Below are 22,336 nucleotides of genomic sequence, written 5' to 3' on the forward strand. Positions count from 1 at the left end.
AGAGAAGAGGAGAAAGAAGAAGAGAAGAGAGAGAGTATGAGGAGGAAGGGAAAGAGATGGCGTGGCATCCTGACATGTGGGGTCCACATGGGTCCTACGTTGACTCAGCCGCTACGTAGGATAAAACCGGGGTCAACACTATCGAAGGAGCTATTATGACCAGTTTTGATTAGTTAAGGGACGGTCGATATCTGATTTTGCGGTTGATGGATGATTTTGTAACTTGACGACAAGTTTAGGGACCTTCGCTGTACTTTTTCCTTTTAAGAGATGTTTCTTTTTCGAAGCATTAGCGGGCACAAGGACCTGTGCAGTCGTGCTGACCTTGGGTGAAGCATTTGACAGAAGAATTGGGAATTGATCCTATCATCAACGTTTTCAGAGGAAACGAGTAGCCGAGTACTCCCTCCATCTCATAGTAGGTGACGTTTTCGATTTTTTATTTATAACGTTTGACAATTCGTTTTATTTAAAAAATTAGTGCAAATATAAAAAAAGATAAGTCATATGTAAAGTACTTTTGATAATAAAGCAAATGATAAACAAAATAAATAATAATTCCAAAATTTTTTGAATAAGACGAATGATCAAACATTGACAAACAAAAACTTAAAAAGACAAGTAATATGGAACGGAGGCAGTAGGTATTAGGTAAACACCGTTTGGTGGACCGAATATACAGGTAGCAGAGCCGAGGGTTGAAGAGAGCCTAAAAACTTGCTCTGGGTGAACAATGGGCCAACCCCTTCTGCTTCTTTGATCCGATGCTACATTCCGACGTTTCCAAAAAAAAAAAAAATCATGACAACGTTGCAAACGCCATGAGAAAAGAGAACATACTAATAGCATCAGGCATCAATTAAATATAATCTTATAATCATACGACCATTTCGGGGCTAATTAACCACAACATAATTAAGTAGATATCGAAATGCATGTATAAGTTAAAGTAAAGCTTCTCTTGGCAAACCAGAAACCCACCAGCTGCTAGGATGGAGGTGACGGCACTCTGGATCCAATCCATACGGACAAACGGCATCAAACCATGGGTATGCTGCCTAGTGCCTACGTACTACTGAGGATCTTTGAGCACCGTGATGACGCACCTCATTCAGAATCACAAGCTAAAATAGCCGGGCTCCTCTCCAGATCGTCCTGTTTAATGAGCTTAACCCAGTCAGAGCTCTCCCTGGCGAGGTGAAATTTGCGTGACACAGTTTCAGCCCTGCAGTCGTGCTGGTTCCCGCTTGCATCACGCCAACGTGCCTCCGTCCAAGTGGAGCGGTGATCCATCAGGCGGCAGCTGAACGACGCATTCACGCCTCTCGCCCCTGCAGGTCCAAGGAAGACGAGCCTGAACGCAATACGGTAATCGCCATGTGTGATGAACACCTTTGGGTAGTAGCGGATCTCCCACTCGTAACCACCCACGGTGAGTCGCCTGGACGGGAAGTCGTTTTCACCGCCGGACTTGGTGGCAGAGTAGCCGTTCACCGTGATGTCGTGAATAGCCGATGTGGCCTCGGTGAGGTTCCACGATGAAAATGACATTGCTGCCGATCGATTGCCTTGTTTGTGGTGGGTTCGCACTACGGCTACTGCGAGCGTGAGATGGCAAGGCTCAAGCAACTCCTTCTACGAGTACCCTATATGTAGATTTGTAGAGGCAAGTGGAGACTGGATTAATATCGGAACGAGAGGAGCGCATGCGACGCCCGGGTTGAATGTAGAACGCGAATCGTTTGGTCACTCTCGAGCTAGGCGTTTCGTTATTCTCACCGACGGGTTCTTTCCAAGGGATTAACACACGCCTAAGAGCAGGTACAATAGCAGACTATTAGCCAGCTATAAACATATTTTAATGAGATAAAAGATGAGAGAGAAGAGCAGTGGGCTACAGATCTGTAGCCAGCTGCAACACGAACTCCAAGACGCAGTGTGTGTATGACAGTGAGACCATATACTAATAGTATAATAAACAACTATTGTATAAATTAGCTATTAAATTGGCTATAGATAAATTAGAGCCAGTAGTTGGCTATACCATTAACCTTGCTCTAAGAGCACCCGCAATAGTAAAGTAAGGTGCTATCTATAAAACATGTACATCTCAGCAATAGACTAGATTAATAGTAAACCATCTCAATAGTATGTCTACATGGGTATCTATAGCTCTCTAATACATTGCCTCGTTTTTCTCTATAGACTATCTCCAGGTTAGTAGATAGCTTTGCTCTCTCTCTTCATTTAATCTCTTCCAAGTAGGAAAATATGCTGACATGGATCTCTTATAGAGAGCCTATAGATAACCATTGTGGGTGCCCTAATACTACATGCATAATACTACATGCAGTCATGATGACCTGTGAGGCTGTGACTGTTGGGAGGAGAATGAAAATTGATGTCACCGGCAATCCGGCAGTCCTGCAGACGGGCAGAAAAAATGTGTCTGCAATGTGCAGACTCTACTTGGTGCATACTGTATGCAGTACGTAAATTTCATCCAAATGCCAAATCTGCCACCAAACGCCTTGGCCTCATATGCCATTCAACATTTCATCCAGATGTACTATACACTACGGTGCCGTTCTTACAAGTTTGTATAACTTGAATTCCATAGTTCAGACTGCAACAATCCGAAATCCATGAAAAGTATAATAACTTAAGGGTGAATTAACTTAAATTCTAAATTAGTACTACAGTTCATGGAACAGATACTTCCTATAACTTGGGAAGTTCTCTGCCGAAAATCAGTTGTTCTGCTCAGGGTACCCTTTTGACTGCTCCAGGGAATCAGTTGTGTTCCATGTCTCTTAGTTGACGTAATTTTGTACAATTGCTTCCGCACACCAGTCGTGCACTCGTGCTTCCAATGTTATGCCTGGCGACAAACTGCCAGTGACACTTCCACAGTTCAACTGATGCTACACGTTGGAGCAGATTTCTTCGTAGGTATTACCTCCTTCCTGAAAATATAAGGGATTTTTGCATTGCCGAAATCCCTTATATTTTGAGATGAAGGTAGTAACATGCTTTTCGTCTTCCACGAGTTTATATAGCCTAACTGCCAGAGTGTCTCACGATATAAACGTCCTTCCATTTGTTGTTATTGGTATTTCATGACGGTCATCGTCCAACCACTTCAACCTGTTGCTGCGGTTGAGCAGCCTATCCCACCATGCTGCTCAGGATTTGTAGCTTCGAACAGATATACTGATCTCTGCTCTTTCCATAACCTTACAGGTGAACAGCAGGAATGAGTTCATTTCTGCATCCGGAAGTTGGAAACTGTAATGTTGGGGGAAAGGTTAAGGATCCGTTAATCATGATATCAATATGGATTTGATAGTTTAATATACGTACCACGTGGTGAAACCCACTGTCACATGGGGAGCAGGAACAACTATCCCTGAATATATGTGCATTCTGCGTGCAGCACCTTCTTGTTCCTGAATTAGCCATTTCAAGGCTCCCCCAGCTGCCAAGTTAGAGCAGGATAGAAGTTACAATACTTTGGAACACAACTTCACCAAATAACGCACTTGAATATGGGCAGTTTGCAACTTTGTATATCTATCTTACATTACTTATGTTGCAACTCATAGGACTAATATTAGGGTGTAACCTAGCAAATGTAGAGTGAAACCCAGATTGACATGTGGTGTTAATAGTTACCTTTTTTAATAATTGACATAACCATTCTGAGTGTCCAGGACGCAGTACAGGACATTCCAGCCCAACATCGCTTGTACTGTGTGGAATCCCTAGGCTCTTCTCATCTCTATAGCTCATCGAAATCAATACTTGGCATTATTTTCTTCAGTAGGTTGAATGATGACACAGGTGTGTAACATTCTGCACTGAACTGCAGCAGCTCATTTTCTAGAACAGTAAAAGCATCAGCAAAAGCCTGCCATACAAATGATCAAACAGTAGAGTTAGTAAATATGCGCAATTTGTTACCAACAATTGATGCTTGAAGGCCAAACAAAGTTAGTCCTAATACAGTATGAAGACTAAAATATTGCTTTAGAAATTCTGAAGTTTACCATACACAGTATGATAACCCAGAAAATAGTAAGAACAAAATTCCAGAAGGTGAGAAAATAAAGATACAAACAACTTAAAAAACACATACTGCAGAAGAAAGGTCCAATCAACCAGCAAAGGGAGAATTATAAGTAACCTTGATACATTGGTGAATGCGGAAACAGTTCCTGCCCACATTATTGGCAGGGCAAAGAGGATCATCAATGTGTATTGGATCAATGCTGCAAATCAAGCATATGGAAAAATTACAGAAGGCAATAGTTGACAGAAACAGATAAACTGATACATTGATATTTAATTTTATCACCTGTGACCTCTTTCTCGGTTCAAATAAATGCCACTTCCTTGGATAGAGATACGCATATGGCGCGGATCAAATACATTCCTGATATCCAGATTACTCACTAATTAAATTCCATCTTAGATGATAATTATATTACTACTCCAAAACGATTGCAATTTGCACAGGATAAATCGCATATGAGCCCTATAGTCTTTGAAGTTTGTGTCCTCCCTTATGTATTAAAGGATAAAGTGTCCAGATGTATTTTTCTTACCCAAAAAAGTATAGGAAATCCATCAAAAGGCTGCCCAGATTCTGTCAAACATGAAGGAACAGATATGAAATTAACTTAGAAGGAAATAAGAAAACTGAATTTAACTAAGAGAGATTGAAAAAATGACTTTGCCTGTTGTTACAAGTTACATGAAGGCTGATTACCAAAATAACAACCGGATGATACAGAAGCAAACGTCTAATAGGAAAAAGATACAAGAACTAGTAATGAAATAGAGCATATAAAAAACCCTTCTTCTCTATTCATGATTTGCAACTTACTTGGTTAATGGGCCGACCAAGATGATGCTCATGCTGAAGAAAACGAACGATTAACAGTACCTGCAAAGGAAGTTATAAACTGGAGGATTATTTTTCAGTGGGCTCTCAAGATACCAATATTGATGCAAATAATCTGGATTTGCCCTTAATTGAAAGAGAGAAAAAAGAAATGGAAGAAAGGAAGATCAGCAAGTATGAACTACTGTACAAAAGTGGCAAGGTACAAGCACAAATTAGTTAGCTGAGGACCGTACTTTACTGGGTCTGTTCTTTAAGGCTAAGTCATACAGTGCTAGATAATACTATGGATAGAAATGCATCTGATTAAGAGGGTTAATCCAGAAAAAAAAAACCTAAATCACCAAATAGTAAATATCTGGGACTAATCTACTAAAGTTAAGGAGAAAAAAAATAGCTATTCACTCATAATGTTTTTTTATTATTATAGCAACAATTTGAACGGTAAGGTGTCAGTTTAAGTTCATGACATCATTCACACCTAAGAAAGTTATCCAGAGAGTAATAGATAGCCACGACAGGAACAGCAGGTGTTATGAAAAGTTACATACCAAACAATATGAACTTAGACCACCAGAATATGGGTGATCCAAACTCCGGTCAGCCAAAAACTTCTTCAGTATTAAGGCAAGAGGCACAGCAGCAGGAAATTGCTGAGTTAATTCACAGACCTGTAAGTGAAAAAAGAAGGTGAATAAATAGACAGGGGGGCCTTAGGTCTCATGAAACATTGTTTGATAGATGTAAGCTTGTGATCTGCAAACTTTCTTACTCATGTCCTTATGCACAATATCTAGCGAGCAATGTGTGCAATATGTGCATATCTCAAACCTAATAAACAGCTGGCTGGTTGCTCATTCATGTATATATAAGACTTAATGTCTAACAAAACCATGTCATTGTGGCATCAAATCCTACACACTATGAAAAAATCAAAATGTTGTAACCCATTGGTTCTTCAAACATATTCTTTTTCTACAAGATCTCAGTAAAGCAAATACTTATGGCAGATTGTAAAGAATTATTCACTCCGAGAGTAACATAATTATTTCATCCATATGATCCGCTAAGGTGACAGTATATAGAACATTTAGCATTCATTTGAGATGACATGTGACAGTTGACAAGAAAACAAGAGCATGCTGATAATTATAACTGTATGTATGGTCCGCATGTGACATTTTATGTACTGCAATAATTTATATATGAATAGTAAATACACTTTGAATTGACATCATGCATTCAGCATAATTTATTGCAATACTAAAATGGCAACATCGCACAGGAGCCATGGCAAAGAATAAATAATTAGAACCACATACGAAAGGTAATATTCTATGAATACAACAGACAGTATGACATATAATTGTACTTAATTATATACATATCCAAGAACCTGTATTGCAAGCGCATTTATGCTATAAATTCCTTAATGCTTATGATTCATTGTTCAAAGTCTTTGCATGAAGGTTGATTCTAAAACTAACAAATAGAAATAAAACTTATTTTCTTCAAAATATAAGGGTAGATAGTAATCTTTTTTAACTTACCAACTCAGTTGTCTGGAGTCCTGTGTGGGATGGTGATTTGAAACTTATATCAAGACGAATTGACTGCACAACATTGCCATCATCCTTGTTTATTCTTGAACACATTGGCATGCTGCTACCTTCTGAACTAGAGTTGTCAGAACGAGAAGGGCTCCCTTGATCTCCAAGCACATTGATGGATAATTGTTCGTGTGAGCTATCCAGAACAGAAGAATATTCACTGGACAAATTTGTGTCACAGGGCACTTGAGCTACAAGCATGATCACAGGTATCTGCAAATTTAATGACATACGTATGAGGAAAATAAAAAATAGCTGGTGAGCTAGCAAATGAAGGAACTTACCGCCGTGTTTTCAACTGTTTTGAGGGAATCAGTCCTAACCCAGTCCTGGTTTGCAAGACACCGTGCTGCATGCTGAAACAAACAAAAAGAAGAAGAAGAAAAGACTCAATGTAAAATATTTTCTTGACCGTGGTCTAAATATTACTGTAGTAACGCGCATAGTGTTCAGTAATTAGCTAAAAGCCACTAATTCACTGCGCCACGAAGATGCGCAGGCAAGAGGAAAAAAAACATGTGCATCGCAAGCCATGTAACATGAAAACTTATTTAATATCTAGAACAATTATGACGAATTCACTCTTCTAATAGTAGCATGTTGACCCCCACACATGCATTCTTCTAAAGAATGTAAACTAAGACAGATAACTCCGATATAATTCATGCATTTCCTCCTAATATCCAGTTTCATTGCATTAATAACTTGGCATCCAGACCTTAAGAGGATAATAAAGCGCCATTGTGCACAATACAATCAATCATTAACAACCCAAATTCATCACAACAAAGTAATTTGCTAAAATTCGATAATATGCCATCGACCAGTTTAGAATGCAGAGTAAACAGCATACTGATACTAGAGAATGCGTCAGTCTGTTAGTCAAGGCATCTTACCTGGAGACACGTTTCCTTGATGCCATTCCTGCCTTCCAAAATCCCAGCTTCTTTTATAGGTTCCTGGAAGCAGCCACAACTTAGAATTGCACACTATGGCATGTAGGCAGGTACATTTGAACTACCAGTTACATGCATACCGATAGTAATGCAACTCACCAAATTACGAACTGGTGGAAGAGAAATTACAAGATCTACATCGCTTGTTGGAAGAGCCAAACCAGTGGCATTTGAGCCAAATAGATTTGTACGGGAACGAGGCCAGAGAACTTGCAAACACCGTGTGACCCTTTTGACAGCCCAATTAATATAGGGCTTCCTCACCAGATTCTCGGCAGAAACCTAAGTATCACATTTGGAATCAGCAAATAAGAATTGAGATCTTTTTACCATACTATAATGGAGATTTTCAAGGACTCAAAAACAAGCCATGGCATGGGATTACTTGGCATCAGAGTAAGTCTTTGATTGTTTGATCTACGGCTAATAAGCCGTGGAAAAAATGAACTAAGAACCAAAAGAAAAAATTATAGGCAGAACTTTTTATATATGTGTGCTTAACAGTTTAAAAGCCAATGCTGGAAAATAAAACTACGATGAAAAAACCTCAAAAGCAACTCTAAAATTAACTTTTAATATACAAATTTTGGTTGTGGCTGATAAGACAACAAGCAGAAAATGGGAGGCTAAAAGAAAAAGATCACATAGCGTACATACATGAAACTTGTGGCACAAAAAGGACATACCTGCTTACAGAATTGATCTATCTCTTCGTGTAGTGCATTGTGCATCAAAGAGAGGGATGCCTTGCTAGAAGAACAGTTTAACATATCTGGTGGTTGCAGAGGCAACGCAACATCTGGCTGCAAAAGGCATAAGTTAGAAATGCACAAAGTTGCATAAATAATATTTTCTTTGGATCACGGGCGTCCTTACATGTTGATCACGAGAAAGCTGTGAAATCTTAACAAGGTGATCCTGCAAGACAGTATCCTCAATTGATTGCCCCAGAGTACCAGCAGGACTTCCTTTATTTCCCCATGAAGGCCATACGACTTCAGGACCATCCAAGCAAAACTGAGCCCTGTTCAAAATTTTGTCCTCAGTAAACAAACTTCTCATCCCCCAATGTCTTGGGCTTGAGCTGCCAGATCTAACAATAGGGAATCCTCGTTTTCGTGACTCTCCCACAGGAGAAGGAGGCGGCGGCCTAGGGACTCGAGGAACACTAAGTACTACTGGCGATGGAGGTCTTCGTACAAGAGGAATATCCCTCCTGTTTGAAGGCACACATGGGCTCCTGTGATCATGACCCCCCTTAAATTCAGATCTTGATGGTCTTCGTGATATTGGAACAACTATTGGCCGCAGCATTGCATATGGCAATGTATCTCCCTTTATCACTTCGCTGCCACAAGATACACTCTTTGAAACTGAAATAGTTTTATCTTCAGGACTGTCTTGCATGGAAGATGGAGACTGCAACGACTCACTGTTCATGCCATTTGCTGTCATTGAATGACCAACAGACTGAGGGAGAGGATCTGGAGATTCATTTTGGGAACATACTGAAGTGGAAGGTGGTGAAGACACACTATTTGCATTATATGTACAAGGAATCCCAACAGGTATGTCATCAAGAACTTGACTAACATCTGCCTCATGCCAAGCCCATGCACTGTCATCTGAGCTAAGAGATGGTGGCCTAGAAAAACCAGTTCCGGCATGCTCTGCAGGACTCCAATACATAACTCCTCCTCCAAAATATTGATTAATATCTCTTCCGGAAAGTCCGCGGCCATCAGATTCTTCTTCAGAAAACCAGTAGCTTTCAGTATCATCCCCAACATCTGATTTGTTTCTTGGATCACTGTCACCAAAATATTTCCTATCTTTCTCATTGCAAATACTACCTCTTTGAATTAGTGGAGCATGAAACCCTGACCAAGCGGAAGATTGCATCTGCGGAGTATATAATGGATCATATCCTAAAGCATTGTTTTGATTCAATTTACCATAACCTCTGAAAACAGGAGGCCAATCAAAACTTAAGGGCACTGAAAGAGAGGATAGCACTTGATTGCATCCAGCTTCAACTGGCGGATTTCTCATCTGATGGTTGGGTGGAAGGAAAGGCTGTTCAAATTGAGCTGGCCATCTGTAACCAACATCAAGATGCAACCTATCTGTTGTAGCAGGGCGCTGTTGCATTTCCGGTGAAACAAAATGATGTGGTGCTACACTAGGCCACTCATATGATGTTCCACCCAGTGTGTTTCTGTTGTACACATAATATTCACCTCCAGTTTTCATTACCCCGCCATTGTCGCTTATAGCACTGTGAAACATATTAGTAGGAATAACAGGTGGCAATATTTTTTCAGTTGCCACTACAGAGTTACGATCAACAGTATCACTTCTGGAAGGCAAACAAGAAGATGGTTGGAGTGTAGATTCATTCTGGCCATTCTGCGATATGACCTGCTCATTCATACTAAAGCCATCAGATGTTTTCACACTCTGAGAACATTCTGTAGTCAACAACGAGCTGACTCTGGGAGAATGCAAGGTATCTTCCAGTTTTGTGTTTCCAATGCCTTTTACATCTGTTCCATTAAGTGCAATGGAAGAGTCACAGCAATTCACTGCTTTGGGAATGCAACTCTTGGACTGATGGACATATGATGGGAGATGAGGTGAGACATGTGTTGCTTCAACAGGTTTATTTGGAGCTTCTGTAGCAATATGAGGAGCATCTGTCTTCAATGTGCCAGATCCAGGGTTCTCAGTTTTCATCAGATTATGGAGCTTAGTTTTTCCTTTACGCTTATTTCTCTTTTTGCTGTTACATTGGTTCTTGCAGTCACCCAACCCAACAGTTTGCTCCTAAACATATGGAGGTTATCACTCATATTCATGATTAAACTAACGCACACAAAAAGGGGGGGGGGAATTCGGATAATAATGCTTACCACCTTTGGCGTTGGTGCAATTTCCTTGCAAAGATTATCTTCAGATGCATGTTCAATAGTAGTGCACACAACAGATGGACCCTGTTGATCTGGCAAAACCTTAGGATCATGACTATCTGAGCTACTGCATCCGATGTCCTGGAAAGATGTCCTTAAGTCAGCTAGGTAACTTTGTCAGTGAATCACATAGATCTGTGTCTATATCAATTGAAGAGCAAGCAAAGCATCAATACCTTCATTTGCTTAGAAGATGTTATTAGCTTTTTCAAGCTACTGGACTTCTTCTTTCCTTTTCGAGAACCACCGCTGATCTTTTCAACATCTTTCTTTTTGGCAGCCTTTGGTGCTTCATCCCCAATGAGTTCAAGATTTATACTTTCCGTTGACACCACCATGAGAATTCCTCGTAATTTCATGAGTATATGGTCAGCAACAGTACCAGCTGACATTAATTTAGTGAAAAAGATTGCATCACCACTACGGTTAGAAATATTGCTCTTCAAGTACACTATCTCCTGAACCAGCATCAGCCTTTGCAATTCTTTCACGAAAATGGGATTCTTCTTACAAGACAGTGTGCTTGGAACATCAAGACAACAAGGTCGATTCCTTCTGAAAAAAGACTGCCGTGTGCTTTCATAATAAGTCTCTGCAACAAATGACTCTGGTTCACCTAAGCAGAAACTGAATTTCTCGCTAGAAGCAATATATGTTCCTTCAATGATCTCATTAGCCTGCAAACTTAAGCTATTAGCATATTAGGTGTGCCTAAGCCATAGCAACTTAACCAACTTAACTACTACCAACTTATGTGATTTTCTTGCCAAATTATAATCAGTATGTAAAACAAGCCTGAACACCAATACACCACATCAAATGGCTAGGTCAGCAACAAAGTTCATATAGTAACAATAACAATTGTTTGATTCATTAGTTATAACAAGTCTAGTAAGGGCACATTTGTTGCAAAAAGGAAGATTAATTATCAATCCACGTGTATAATGGAACAGAATAAGTCCAAAAGGTTTCAACTTGTTATGCTATATCTAGGTGAGAATTGTGGGTACATCAAGTCATACAGGCCAAAAGTAACCTACTTGTGTTAGCTTGGTAGTAACTATAACATAAAAGCAATCCTATAAAGACAAACAAAATATCTGACTCAACAAAACTTCAAAATCATCTTTATCAGAAACAAACACCAATAAGACGTCATTATTTGATATGATTTTTAGAGACCAACCTTTTTGGGGAAAAAATGATAGAGTTGAGCAAAAGAGTTATTCTTTTCTTCTATGTACGTACAGTACATAACAACAAGAATTCCGTATATCATTTCCAACGCCAGTAAAGCATAACTAATGCTTAGTTTGATCACCCATTCTTTAGATGATAGCAAAACCTTGAAATCTTTCCATGGAAAGATTCACAGATTTTCCCTTCTATTCAATAGCCCATTAAATCTTCTTACTGACTTAAAATCAAACCTACATTGTAAAAGTTAGCATTAACAGTTTAACACAAACCAAATCATCACTTCTTTCTTTCCCATGATTCCATGAAAACTAGGGAGCACACGTTTCTACAGAGTTGTGGAGCGCATATTCAGCTTGTTTTCCAACAACTGATTTTAGAATAGCATAACTATGCATCAGTATCTTTGCAAATGTTACTTTGATCACATATTTGCTTTATTTCCGCACCACCTTTCTCACAATCGTTCCTTTTACACACAAAAAATGGCAAAGCTAACTACCCAAAATACAAGCATCGATGCTTTCGACTTCCATAGAAGATACAACTGAGAAATGGAAGCACTGCAGTATCCTAAATCCATGAATGCAAATTATTTCAAAATGCAGTACAAGTAAGCATATTACCAGTGCTGTAGTGCCCTTCCCAAAGAATGCTCCCATGATCCTTGCTCTCACCCTCGGCTCCAGCCTCATCCACCAATCCACATACCCTTTCTCCCTCCAGAACGCATTTGCTGCCAATCCAGCTTTCTCCTTGACACCCTTCCCAACCCTCACCGCCTTCCTCCCCCCACCTCCACCTCCACCACCTCCCCCCGCCGCCGCCCACGACATCCGCAGCGCGATCTCCACCCAATTTGCCACGAACTCCTCGATCACGTAGTACCCCTTGGCCTTCAGCCAGGGCAGCTCGGGGAACTCCTCCCCCACCATTGCCACCAGGTCCACCTCCCCGTCACCGCATAGGAACCTCCCACCCGAGATCTCGTCCATGGCCGCGACGAAACCGTCGAGGTCGCCGAGGAGTTCCTCCGCGACCGTGATCGCGTCGAGGCGCGACGACGACGTGGGGGAGGAAGGGAAGAGGAGGAGGTGGTCGAAGACGAGCCCCTGCCCGCGGGATGCCTCCGCGGCGCGGGCGAGGAGGCCGCGGGAGAGCCGCGAGAGGACGGTGGGCGCCGCCGCCCCCTCCTCGGCCACCGCCGCGGAAGAAGGGGAAGGAGGATGCAGCACGAAGAAGGAGGAGTGGCCGCGAGCGCGGAGGCGGCGGAGCATGGAGAGGAGCGCGGCGGCCGCGGCGGGGGTGAGGAGGGAGGTCGCGGCCGCGGCGCGGCAGGGCGGGGAGAGGGAGGCGAGCCACCGGAGGATCGCGGCGCGCGGGGAGGAGGAGGAGGGAGGGGGAGGGGTCGCGGCGTGGTAGAGGGAGAGGTGCGCGGTGAGGGCGTCGGCGAGCTGCCGCGCGGTGCGCGGCGAGGCGGAGGCGGAGGCGGAGGCCATGGTGGTCGCGTGGTCGGAAGTGGGGAGGTGTGCGGCTTCGCCTCCGGTGGGGTTGGTCGGGACCTGGGAATTGGGGGAGGAGGGAGGAGTATGGCCAGTGTGGGCTGGGCCTGCGTTAGAGGTGGCCAAATGGGCCGGGCCAAACGGGCCGCGCGCGGCACGGCCGGACCTGTAGCAGGCACGGCCCGGCACGGCCTGCTACAGTAACGGGCCGTGCCGGCACGGCCCGTTTAGCCGTGCCGTGCTTGGGCCGCTGGCCGAGCACGCGGGCCGGCACGGCACGGCCCGGCTACTGTAGCGGGCCGGCACGGCACGGCCCGGGGCACGGCCCGGCACGGCACGGCGGCGGCCCGTCAGGCGCGGCAGGCGGGCGGCGGTCCAATGGGACGGCGACACGTGGCACTAACGGCTATTTGACCGTTGAAATTTGAAAATAACCGTTGGGAGGCTAAAAAATTCATAAAAATTTCAAAAAATCTCAAATTTCGCCCTATAAATAGGGCATGAACCCCAGCCATTTCTCCTCATCCCACACTCCTCATCTTGTGCTCTCAAGTGTTTTAAGTGCTCTCTTTGTTCTCAAGTGTGCATTTTTTTTTGATTTTGACAAAATTTGCTCAAATTTTGTCAAAAATCAAAATTAGTTTCGTAGTTCAACAGTTTGATCGCAGAGGTTTGAAGAGCTCGCGGTTGGAAAGATGTAAGTAATATTCAAATTTGTGTATTATTTGTATTGTGTTTGTGAATTCAATAAATATTCGAAAATTTGTTTATGTCGGTTTAAATTTTCAGAATGGATCCGAACTTTCCATACCAGTCGCCGTCGTTCACCTTGGGTGATTTCGACCCCAACTACATGTCGGGGTTTGACGGTACCTCCGGATCGGCTCCAACTCCACCATCTGTGGAGGAGGTACCGGTTCATACGGCTGTCGTTGAGGAGGTACCGGTTCAGGAGGCGACAGCTTCGGAAGGATTTTCCGGAACCGCGAGCGGAAGTGTTTCGACACACACCGGCTCGAAGAGATCGAGAACCTCCGGTGTGTGGCAAAGCTTCGACGAGATAAAGGAAACATGCCCCGACGGAAGGGAGGTATCGAAAGCCCGTTGTAGAATATGTAGGCAAATTTTATCTGCTCGTTCTTCTGGTGGTACAGGTCACCTCAAGCGCCATGCGGAGTCGTGTGCCAAGAAGCAAGGAATACAACTCCGGCAGCAGCAACTTATGCTAAACCCAGACGGTACGGTACGCAGTTGGGAGTACGATCCCATGGTTGCTCGGGAATCTCTTGTCCGGTTAATCGCCAGGCAAGATTTACCCCTGAACTTTGGGGAGTCCCCTGCTTTTGAACATTACATTCAGCAATCTCATAACCCTAGGTTTAAAGCTGTGAGTAGGCAAACATCAACTAGAGATTTAGAGAATGTTTATCACAAGGAAGCAACTGCACTTAAGGAACTGTTTAGTACATGTACTTTCTCTGTTTGTGTTACTTCAGATATATGGAGTAGTAGAGCTAGAGAGGATTATCTTAGCGTAGTTGTTCATTTTGTTGATGATGATTGGCAATTACAAAAGAGAGTTTTAGGGCTTAGGTTAATAGATGTCTCACATACAGGAGAAAACATAGCTGAAAGAATTAGGGAAGTAATTAATGAATTTAATCTTGCTGATAAAATATTTGCTGTCACCCTAGATAATGCATCTGCTAATTCTAGGGCTATTGAAATATTGCAACCTTTATTTTGTGTGTATGCTCAATCTTTTCTACTCCATCAGCGTTGTGCATGTCATATAATTAATTTGATTGTTAAGACTGGCATGAAGAGGGTAGGTGACCACATCGATGCTGTTCGTCAAGCAATCGCGTGGTTAACTGCTTCTAACCCGCGGATTGCTGCATGGAAGAGGTTTTGCATTGCGGCCGGTGTGGAAGCTCGTAAGTTTGCCACCGATGCAGAGCATCGGTGGAATGCAACGTATTTAATGTTAAAAGTTGTTTTACCTTATAGTAGTTTACTTTCTGATTTTGTTCAGTCACGTGGTGGCCCAAGAAACAGTGACGGGTCTTCAGTACTGAACGAGCATGTTTGGGCAATTGTCCAAAAATTTTACCAATTTCTAGAAACTTTTTATGATTCTACTCTAACATTGTCACATGTTTATTATCCAACTGCTAATATAATTTTGCACAACCTTCTTGAAATTGCTACTTTATTTAAAGAATACGAAAATGATGACGTTCTAACTGAACCTGTCTTTCACATGAAACAAAAATATTTGAAATATTGGAAAAATATACCTATGTTGTATGCTCTTGCTTTTGTTTTAGATCCTAGGTGTAAATTAAGGGGATTGTCTGCTATTTTATCACTTGTTGGAGATACTATAGGTGTAGATTATAGTTCTTTTTATACTGAGGTTAGACGTAAATTATATGAGGTTTTTGGAAGATATGAAGTAAAGTTTCAGGAAGTTCGCCAGCGGAGACCCCCTCCTATCCCCACTACAGGTAAGAAGAAGATACAGTGGGGTAGGATTTGGGGTGGATCGTCTTCAAGTTCAATCCAAGGTGGTGGCAGTTCGTCGGCTACAAGTGGAGACGCCTCTTCGCATGTTGTGGCCGAAGAGTTGTCCGGTTATTTGGACAGCGACGCCATCCACCACGAAGCACAAGATTTCAACGTCCTCGGGTGGTGGAATGACCACAAGATAACATATCCTGTGCTTTCAAAACTAGCACGGGATGTGTTGACGGTGCCCGTGTCGACGGTGTCCTCCGAATCGGCCTTCAGTCTATGCGGCCGAATCATCGAAGACCGGAGGACGACTCTGCGCAGCGACCACGTCGAAATGCTACTAAGCGTTAAAGACTGGGAGCTTGCTCGACAACATGCCCAATACACTGCGGACAACCAAGAATTGGCCGCCCACTTCGAGCAACTCTACCTGGATCCAGACCAACCCCAGTAGAATTTTGTTAGAAGTAGTTCTGACCTTTGAGCTGTACTCTTTTCTTTGTCATGGTTTTCTCATTTTCCCCTATGAGTTTTTACATGACAAAGTTTTTAACGAGGCAGCATGTATCATTGTATCCTGTAATGATATAAACATTAATAAAGGTCATTACTATTTTTAACAAATTCTTTTGCAATATTTTCGCAAGTGTGGATTTACCTTTAAATTATTTCAAAATAATGAATCACAATCTATATTTTTAAATTTTTCAACACAACAAAAAAATACCATTTTTTCTTTTTTTTAACATTAGCAAATCATTACTTTTTTAAAAAACTTTTATTTCCATTTTTTAAATACCATTTTTTCATTTTTTAACATTAGTAAATCATTACTTTTTTTTAAACATTTTATTTCCATTTTTAATTTTTTTTTCCTTATACATTTCCTTTCCTTTTTTTAAAAAAAAAAACACTGTGCATGCACTGTGGGCTGGCGGCCTGCCTTCACGGGCCGCCGTGCCCCGAACGGCCCGTGGGCCGCGGGCGTGCCGTGCCGGCACGGGCACGGCCCGGCCATCCACGGGCCGTGCTTGGGCCGGCGGCTCGGCACGTGGGCCGACACGGCACGGCCCGTTTCATCAGCCGTGCCTAACGGGCCGTGCCGAAACGGGCCGTGCCGGACCCGTGCCCGTGCCGTGCCGGGCCGGGCCGCCCGTTTGGCCACCTCTAGCCTGCGTCCGTAGACGGGGGAGAGACATGTGAAGCTGTGTAGCTGGCAGGTGGGGCCAGTGGGGACGTGAGGCAAAATTCTTTTGCATTTTTCACCTGTTGTTCGTTATTCCTTTTTCTAGACTTGGATTGATGGTTCCAAATATTTTGCACTTATTTTGTTTTTTTACTAGGTGAAACCCCGCGCATTGCTGCGGGAATTTCGTATGATAACAAAAAAAAATAACGTGTAAGATAGCTAGATAATATCAGATTAAGTAAATTAATGTGATTTATGATAATTTAAATTCAAATAGTATGTGGAATGGTGATTCAAACGTAAAAGGTAAGGTGGTATGATTTTATGGAAGAAAAAAAATAGGAAGATAGTTTGGACCGTAGATTAATCATCTAAAGGCTACAAACAATTGATGTGATATGGCTTAATTAGAGGAAAAAAAGGAGAAAGATAATTTGGACCGTAGATTAATCATTTAAGCACTAACTAAATAAGGATAAACTATATAAGTATATAGGATATCATAAAACATAATAAATATATACATTGAAACATTATGTTAATTATGTTGGACGATAATTTAACATGTTTGTATTTGAAAAGCTCTTAAATTATAAAAACTATAAAAATATAGCATGTTTGCATGATGTTTAAATGTGATGATTGTTAGTGGATGATGATGTGGCATTTTGTTAATTAGTGGATGATGATGCGGCATCTTGTTAGTGAAAGATGATGTGTCATCTTTACATGTTAAGCTTAAGGAATTAGTGGGAGATAACTTTATAGTAAGATAGGATTAGAAACACGGTACAAACATAGACGCTTATTATAGCGCACACACACTTACCTTACCCTTATGAGCACCTCCGGAAGACTGGAGCGATATATCTTGAGATTGACGAAGTCACCACGCGTAAGTGCGAGCATCCATATCAAATCTAGAATTTGAATCCAAGTGGCCTGGGTTCGTCAAAAGAAACCTAACTAGTTGAGTTACGCTCACTTCGCTTTTGCTTTTTGTTTTTTTGTTCCTTTTCTAGAAGATTGGTGGTTCCAAATTCCAAATCTAGAATTGGCACCGTGACCGTCCACTAATCTGGTAACCTAGTCCTTGTGAACTTCTCTCTTATATTAAGATGGGTGATCAACTAATTATTAGATGCCAGACTTGAGTAATTTGTGGCTCAGGCCACGATTTTCATTGTTTGTGGTTCAGGCTTGAAGAGCGATCAAAACCAACGAAGTTGCAGGTTTGATAGTGTTGACAGGTTTTGGTACATTTTTGGTAGCACGAATGCACGATCAACTAACCAATATAAATTTAACGCCAACATTAATCACATCAAAACTGTGATCACAGCTCAGATATGATCCGTTGGACAAAATTTGTCGTTGCATGCAAAATATATCAGGCAAAATTTGTCGTTGCATGCAAAATATATCAGGGACACAAGCACAGGAAACCAAACATGACAGCGCTATCATTTTGTCCCTGCATAGTTGATATATTAAATGAAGTTGCATTGACAATAATTGCTGATGATGTAGGAGTACTATAAATGTGATAAATTGTCGAATTTACTAAGGTCAGATTGGAACATCAAAAAAGTAGTAATTCCATCCAAGCCATTAAAAAGCACGCACAGGATTGCCTGTGAAAGGCACACCCTTTGTATTCTACCATTGTACGAGTCCATCACCATGAATTTTCCCGGTTAAGAAGTGATTGCAAGAAACCTTTTTCAGCTAATTACATTTTATAATTAACCAAGAGTAAGTTACATGTAGTATGCCAAAAAATCCGGCCGGCAAAGTAAAGTTAGTGTACACCAAGAATCGAAAATATGAACATCTTACAGCATGTTCCATTCCTACAAAACTAGTGGGATTTAGGCAGGGAGAGCTGCCGGCGTGGCTGGGGGAACCCGGTTCTCGACAGGGATCTCCGTGAACTCGGAGAGAATCGCCCTGAACTCGTCACCACTCAATGTCTCCTTCTCAAGGAGCACCTCCACGATCTTGTCCATGGCCTCCCGGTTGCTCCTGATCTGGCTCAAAGCGATCTCGTAGGCCTCATCGGACAACCGCTTCACAGCGGTATCGATGTCCTCCGCGAGCTTCTCCGACATGGAGTTCCTTGCCATCATCCTCATGATGACATCGCCGCTCTGAGCTCCTGAGTCCATTAGCGACCACGGACCAATGTCCGACATACCGAATGTAACCACCATCTGCAGAAGCATTGTGACCCCAGGTGTAATTAGCAAAAGAAAGAAAGGGGAAGGACTAAGAACAGATGTTTAATATATATGTAAATGCTGTCAGTTTTTCTAGCATGTTATTTTGCAGCAAATTTATCCTCCAGACTGGTTTGTAAGTCATAAAAGGTGCAGAAGCAGAACAGATTACATAGTCTACTGCTTCAAAGTTTCTGTAGATCAATTAGCAAAGTTCTAGAATAGAAATATAGCGTACCTGCTTGGCTAGGCCAGTAATTTGCTGCAAGTCACCAGCAGCTCCTGTGGTCACCTCAGGCTCCCCAAAAATGATCTCCTCAGCAGCACGACCGCCAAGGCCACCAACAATTCTGGCGAACAGTTGTTGCCTGGAGATGAGCGTTGGGTCGTCCATTGGAATGAACCATGTGAGACCACGAGCTTGACCCCTCGGGATCAAAGTAACCTTTTGGACAGGGTCGTGGCCAGGCGTCAAAGTTCTACAAAGAATACATTTCCAGATATGAATAGTTGCACGGAATTTTGATATGCAAGTAATAAACAAAAGCACAGTTAGCAAATATGCAGATTATCTCTTACCCACAAATTGCATGCCCAACTTCATGGTAAGCAACAAGACTTTTGCTCTTCCCATCTGTCATCACAGTTCCTTCCATACCAGCCACTATTCTGTCAATTGAATCATCAATCTCCTTTGAGGAAATTGCTGTCCGACCACGTCGGCCCGCTAATATGGCTGCTTCATTTAGAAGATTTGCCAAGTCTGCTCCACTAAAGCCAGGTGTTCTCATTGCTATGACTTCAAGAGAGACATCAGTATCGAACTTCTTGTTGCTACCGTGCACCTTAAGAATCTCTGTCCTTCCGCGTACATCAGGAACATCAACACTTACCTGTGCAACAAGTTAAAAGGTATATCCATAATGTTAGCAAGGTTTTGGACATATGAGGATAACAAAATTCTAACTTTGAGAACACTCAAAGATAACTCAAGCTCGAAACCAAAAGCATCCAAACTGATTGCGTGAGTAAGCTACAACCAAGAACGAGTATTTATTGGACTTCTAGCCTAAAACCACGTGAGAACTTCAATAATACAGAACAAAGGTAAACGCTATAGCTGAAACATTTTTACTTAATTGTGTCACAATTGAATGAGTTAAAAACTAGAATACAACAGATGTTCACATCCAAAAGAATGTTCAGTGGATAAAAACTAACCTGTCTGTCAAAACGTCCAGGTCTGAGTAAAGCAGAATCCAGGATATCAGCCCTGTTGGTGGCAGCAATAACAATGATTCCAGTGTTCCCCTCAAAACCATCCATCTCAGTCAGCAACTGATTCAAAGTCTGCTCCCTTTCATCATTTCCACCACCAATACCTGTCCCTCTTTGCCTCCCAACAGCATCAATTTCATCAACAAATACTATGCAAGGAGCATTCTCCTTTGCCTTCTTGAAGAGATCACGAACCCGGGAGGCACCAACTCCGACAAACATCTCCACAAACTCAGATCCTGATATCGAGAAAAACGGCACACCAGCTTCCCCTGCAATAGCCTTGGCAAGCAAAGTCTTACCAGTTCCAGGAGGACCAACAAGCAGAACACCCTTAGGGATGCGAGCACCAACAGCGGTGAACCTTTCTGGTTTCTTCAAGAACTCAACCACTTCCATGAAGTCTTGCTTTGCTTCATCGACACCAGCAACATCATCAAATGTAACACCAGTGTTGGGTTCCATCTGAAACTTGGCCCTAGATTGACCAAAACCAAGGGGAAAGCCAGGACCGTTAGGTCCACCAAGGCCACCTTGTGCTCTTCTTGACAGCAAAAATAGACCACCAATAAGGATAAGTGGGAAAGCCAAGTTTCCGATCAGGTTGAACAGAAGAGAACCAGAGTCCTCCTGGTTGCTGTGTGCAGCAAAATCGATATTCTTTTCCCTCAACTTCTGGAGAAGCTCCTGGCTTAGACCAGGAAGCTGCACACGAACTCTCTGCACACGGTTGCCGAGCTCAGGAGAAATAGCCTCTACAATGGCAATCGTGCCATTCTCAAACAAATCAACCTTCTTCACTCTGTCCTTGTCTAGATACTCAAGGAACCTCGAGTAAGACATTCTCGACGACGAGACACCTTGCTCTTCAGCAAGAGCTCTCTTAGCACCCAACAAGGTGGGAAGCCCGACCCCGAGGTTCCCAAGCGCGAGCTTTAGGAACTTCCTTCTGGCATCATTAGTCTTGTGCTCGAGGGAGGCAGTCACAGAAACTGGCCTCTGTGCAACGCCACTCGAAGGAAGTGTCGAGAAGGGAAGCGGCGTCTTTGCAGCAAGGCTCATGGATGTTGGAGCCATCTTCGCTCACTGTTAAAAGTAATGAAAGGGAGATCTTGTCAATCATACAAGTGTTGTATGGCAGAAATTGCTTCATCCGATACTTCAACTAAGCTAATCACTTCATATCAATCCAACTTAGCTGTAACTAACAAGCTGTCCTACCGTAAGTATTCAAGAACAAAGGTAAAGCATCTCTTCACAATCACCCCTACAAGTAGAAGCTATTGTAATCCCTTCTCGAACTACAAACAGCTACAACCATCATCCCCAAACCAGTATGAAATCCGAATTCAGTAGCTCACCGTAGCTTCTACTTGCTGATTAACCTATCGATTGGAACGAACACGCTAACGATCTCAGTCCCACCATCTTTACCAGTAAAAAGCTAGACCAGTACTCCAAATTCCGAAAAGCATACTGGCTAACAAACAGAACATCCGCATCGCATCAGAGACCAAACGCCACACACTTACACACTGGATTCAAGCTAGAAACAGAACCAGACGCACGCACCCACGCACGCAAGCGAAATCGTAAAGGGAAGCACTGAATCCAAAGCAAACGAGCACGCACCTGAGTGGATCGGAGCGGGGCGTGGAGGGGAGAGGGGGGGGGGTGGGCCGAACTAGGAAGGGGAGGGAGGAGGGAGTGGAGTGTATAAATAGCCCGACACCGACGAGGAGGGTAGCGGCAGATTGATTTTTCCTCCTCCGCTCGCTTGGCCTCTCTCTCTCTCTCTCCGGTGCGCAGTTGCGTGGGGATTTGGGGAGGAAGAGGAGGAGAGGGGGATGGGGGCGACGTGGCCGCCTCCGTGCCCACAGCGTCGATAAGGAAGAGATGAGCCCACTTAGACGGAAGCCAAAGCCCATGGAGACGAAGTGAAATATCTCTCCGTCCTGGTGAAATTGGCAAATGGCTCGTATTTTTTGCGTGC

The 22,336-nt window shown here is 42.8% G+C and overlaps 2 protein-coding genes across 4 annotated transcripts; both read right to left on the reverse strand.

Moving 5' to 3' along the window:
• Window positions 1–2,517: 2,517 nt before the first annotated feature.
• Window positions 2,518–13,195, reverse strand: LOC9268159 (uncharacterized). 3 transcript variants are annotated; one of them, XM_015788394.3, is made up of 17 exons: window positions 12,265–13,195; window positions 10,618–11,118; window positions 10,388–10,522; window positions 8,349–10,298; window positions 8,159–8,275; window positions 7,572–7,754; window positions 7,413–7,475; window positions 6,801–6,872; window positions 6,457–6,729; window positions 5,458–5,577; window positions 4,889–4,948; window positions 4,608–4,648; window positions 4,358–4,435; window positions 4,187–4,271; window positions 3,676–3,910; window positions 3,364–3,478; window positions 2,518–3,288 (listed from the first exon to the last, which is right to left on the reverse strand). In XM_015788394.3, the coding sequence occupies exons 1-15, from the start codon at window positions 13,135–13,137 to the stop codon at window positions 3,782–3,784; spliced, it is 4,680 nt and encodes a 1,559-aa protein (XP_015643880.1). In that variant the 5' UTR covers window positions 13,138–13,195; the 3' UTR covers window positions 2,518–3,288; window positions 3,364–3,478; window positions 3,676–3,781. The 3 variants fall into 3 exon arrangements, with proteins under 3 accessions (XP_015643880.1, XP_025882080.1, XP_015643879.1); XM_026026295.2 differs by having other exon boundaries at window positions 6,457–6,707; window positions 10,385–10,522; XM_015788393.3 differs by having other exon boundaries at window positions 10,385–10,522.
• A 5,264-nt stretch (window positions 13,196–18,459) lies between these two features.
• Window positions 18,460–22,251, reverse strand: LOC4341796 (ATP-dependent zinc metalloprotease FTSH 2, chloroplastic-like). Its single transcript, NM_001421693.1, is given in 5 exon segments — window positions 18,460–19,059; window positions 19,304–19,544; window positions 19,645–19,958; window positions 20,287–21,429; window positions 21,976–22,251. Coding segments are annotated over 4 exon segments (2,031 nt in total). The 5' UTR covers window positions 21,421–21,429; window positions 21,976–22,251; the 3' UTR covers window positions 18,460–18,717.
• Window positions 22,252–22,336: the final 85 nt, after the last annotated feature.

Source organism: Oryza sativa, chromosome 6 (assembly GCF_034140825.1).
Source record: "Oryza sativa Japonica Group chromosome 6, ASM3414082v1".
NCBI lineage: Eukaryota > Viridiplantae > Streptophyta > Magnoliopsida > Poales > Poaceae > Oryza > Oryza sativa.

What these genes read in the sequence shown, in the direction of transcription:
- LOC9268159 (XM_015788393.3), bottom strand. Translation starts at nt 13,137, where the DNA reads ATGGCCTCCGCCTCCGCCTCCGCCTCGCCGCGCACCGCGCGGCAGCTC. An exon ending in AAACAGTTGAAAACACGGCG is followed by an intron (nt 6,730 to 6,800) that starts GTAAGTTCCTTC and finishes TTAAATTTGCAG; the next exon opens with ATACCTGTGATCATGCTTGT. An exon ending in GACTCCAGACAACTGAGTTG is followed by an intron (nt 5,578 to 6,456) that starts GTAAGTTAAAAA and finishes TTTCACTTACAG; the next exon opens with GTCTGTGAATTAACTCAGCA.